Genomic DNA, 2770 nt, shown 5'->3' with positions numbered 1-2770 from the left:
CCTAATACCCCAGCGGGGCCGCCCCAGCACCTGCTCCTCCCATTCAAGCTCGTGACTTGGGTGACTCTGATTTCGGTGACCGTTGGAAGAGGAGTTTCGGGTTGGGGCGGCCGCGGCTGGAGCGTCGTTGGCTGCAATCCCGCTCATGGGATGATGCATCCGCGCTCGTAGCTCGCAAGGGAGGAGACCGGACAGTAACCGCCGGACCTCCCGGAGGCGCCCCTGAAGGACCCAGGGGAGTCGCCACCACACCCAGCCAAGTAAATGGCAATCAAGCTCGTGACCTGGGTGACGCTGGGTATTGGAAGAGGAGGAGCCTGGAGGATCTCGATTGATCTGACATCCGTTCAAAGGGCGCAGTATTAGATCCAGAATGATATGTAGTGCGAGTCGTAGACATGGTTACCGTGTACGAGTTGCAGTCGTGATATGAAATACATTATTGTTATGGGTCATTTGCACATTACGGGCGCTAATGTATTGGCTCTGAGTAAGCGACCACCAATAGGGTGTTCTCACACGACCACCATATCCATCCAAATAGTCATGAAGCTCCCTTCTCTTCTTGCTCCTCTACTCTCATTCAACTCCAAGCAACCCATCGCACCGTCTACAGCTTCCCACCACAGCCTTCAGCTCTCTTTTTCTCCGGTGCTCGCCCATGCAACCACTTATCACACACCAACAGACGGACCTGTCACGCTCTTCCACAACACCTCCCTCCCTTCCTCATTCTTATCTCCACCTCGGTTACGAGCAGTTCCAAAGCGTGTGTATCGCCCACGCTCACAGGAACTGTTTCAACTCGCAACAAAGCGTGCTCGGCTCTATGGACAGAGCATGGATGTCCCGTGGGATGAGGATGTCGTACTCCTTCCCGATGTGTCCGACAGGGAGACGCTTCTAGAGCTAGCGAAGATGACCAGCAACGCGTATTCTGCCCCGGCAGATAAGGATTGGTATGACCTCGGGCACAGGTGGAACAGCGTGCGTTCTCATCACACATACGGCGGAACTCTAACCTGACCTTCGCACAGTCCGAGCCCTTTGGCTGGGAACCTGATGACGACGGTTTCCGGGGACACATTTTTGTCTCTTCCCACGCACCTCCTACCGTCGTACTTGCTATCAAAGGAACCTCTGTCGGTATATGGGATAGCGGTCCCACGGGCAAGAAAGACAAGCTCAATGACAACCTCCTCTTCTCGTGCTGCTGCGCACGAGTCGGACGTACCTGGACACCTGTATGTGACTGTTTCTCTGGCGGATGGAAATGCGATCAAACCTGCCTGAGTGATGCGTTGCGCGAAGAGAGCCTTTTCTACTCCATCGGCACACAATTGTACAACAACGTGACATACCTATACCCGGATGCGAACATCTGGATTGTCGGCCATTCCCTGGGAGGAAGTTTATCGGGTCTTCTTGGACTCACATTCGGCGCCCCGGTCGTATCGTTCCAAGCACCCGCGGAGAAACTGGCGTCAAGACGCTTACATCTACCCCTCCCGCCGTCGGATGACCATATTGTCCATGTCTATCACACCGCTGATCCCATCGCCATGGGCACGTGTAACGGTATCTCCGTCTGCTCGTCTGCCGGGTTCGCCATGGAGACGCGCTGCCATAATGGGCTTGTCGTGAGGTACAACACGGTAGAGGAGAAGCAATGGAGCGTGGACTTGAGGACCCACAGGATTTCTGCCGTGATCGATAGGGTGTTGAGCGAGGATTGGCAACCTGGAGTGCCGGTGCCTGTTGCCAGCAGGGAATGGGAGGAGGACTGTGTGGTACGCTTGTTTCCCGTCTCAATCAGATATCCGCGCTCATTCCACAACAGGACTGTTACAAGTGGGATTTTGGAGACTACAAGAACGCATCCCGCAAGACGCTCGCTGGCGAGCTTGGTGGATGCTTGTAGGTCAGCATAGGTATGATATGTGTGGATTCCCTTGGCACGGTGGCAAATGTTGTACACCACATCACTTGTAGATCATCCATCTGTACTGTAGTTATATCAACATCGTTCCTTGGAATTCACCAGTCGAGGTGCGCATGATAACACAGCGAATACAAGCACAGTTCCGAACAAGTTACGGTTGGGTGATGGGCGAGGAGTGGAAATAACAAGCCATTACTTATCACACTCCCCTTCGGTGCTGCATGTAGGGGCAGCTTCATGCATCCCACCAATGGGTGCATTATGATGTGGTTGCTTCCCACTGGAATATGGTGGACTTTTGTGGACAGCTCATTAGGGGTCCACCATGTGGCCACACATCAGTGATAAGCATCACTGTGGGGGCTACCATGGGAAAAGAGCAGGGTCCAGATGTGGTGCATTCTGCCTTGGGCCCAGTTGCTCCTGCTGATCAAACAACCCCAGCAAACAATGACTCTTGGTCATTGTTGGCTGGCACTTGCTGCTCAACTTGATCTCCAGCTCACTATGGCCACTTGCTTACTGTCAGGGGACATCCCTAAAATCAATTGCAGACAGCTGCAATCAACCATGATCAGAGCATAGTCACATGGCATGACACCCCAAATGACAGCCAATGCTACAATCACCTCACTCCAAGAAGGACAGATCCCAGAACATGAGATGTCAGTCATGGATCATGCGGGACTGTCAGGGCACCAGCTCATTGCTTGGTCAAGAGACATGACTAAGCCTTTATGACATGGAAGTAGCTGGTATACCTTGGCATGTGCTGGAACCTGCTGGAAGGATTGGATGGTCAGGTGACCTGCTGTGCATGGCTGTGCA

General features: G+C 53.4%; 1 protein-coding gene across 1 annotated transcript; it reads left to right on the top strand.

Annotated features, from left to right (window-relative positions):
• The first annotated feature begins 642 nt into the window (after positions 1–642).
• Positions 643–2034, top strand: DACRYDRAFT_73134 (alpha/beta-hydrolase). Its single transcript, XM_040775990.1, has 3 exons — positions 643–987; positions 1038–1790; positions 1841–2034. The coding sequence occupies exons 1-3, from the start codon at positions 841–843 to the stop codon at positions 1919–1921; spliced, it is 981 nt and encodes a 326-aa protein (XP_040623400.1). The 5' UTR covers positions 643–840; the 3' UTR covers positions 1922–2034.
• Positions 2035–2770: the final 736 nt, after the last annotated feature.

The sequence above is a fragment of the Dacryopinax primogenitus genome, assembly GCF_000292625.1.
Source record: "Dacryopinax primogenitus strain DJM-731 SS1 chromosome Unknown DACRYscaffold_52, whole genome shotgun sequence".
In the NCBI taxonomy this organism is placed as follows: Eukaryota; Fungi; Basidiomycota; class Dacrymycetes; order Dacrymycetales; family Dacrymycetaceae; genus Dacryopinax; species Dacryopinax primogenitus.
This window is presented reverse-complemented; position numbering and strand designations above follow the sequence as displayed.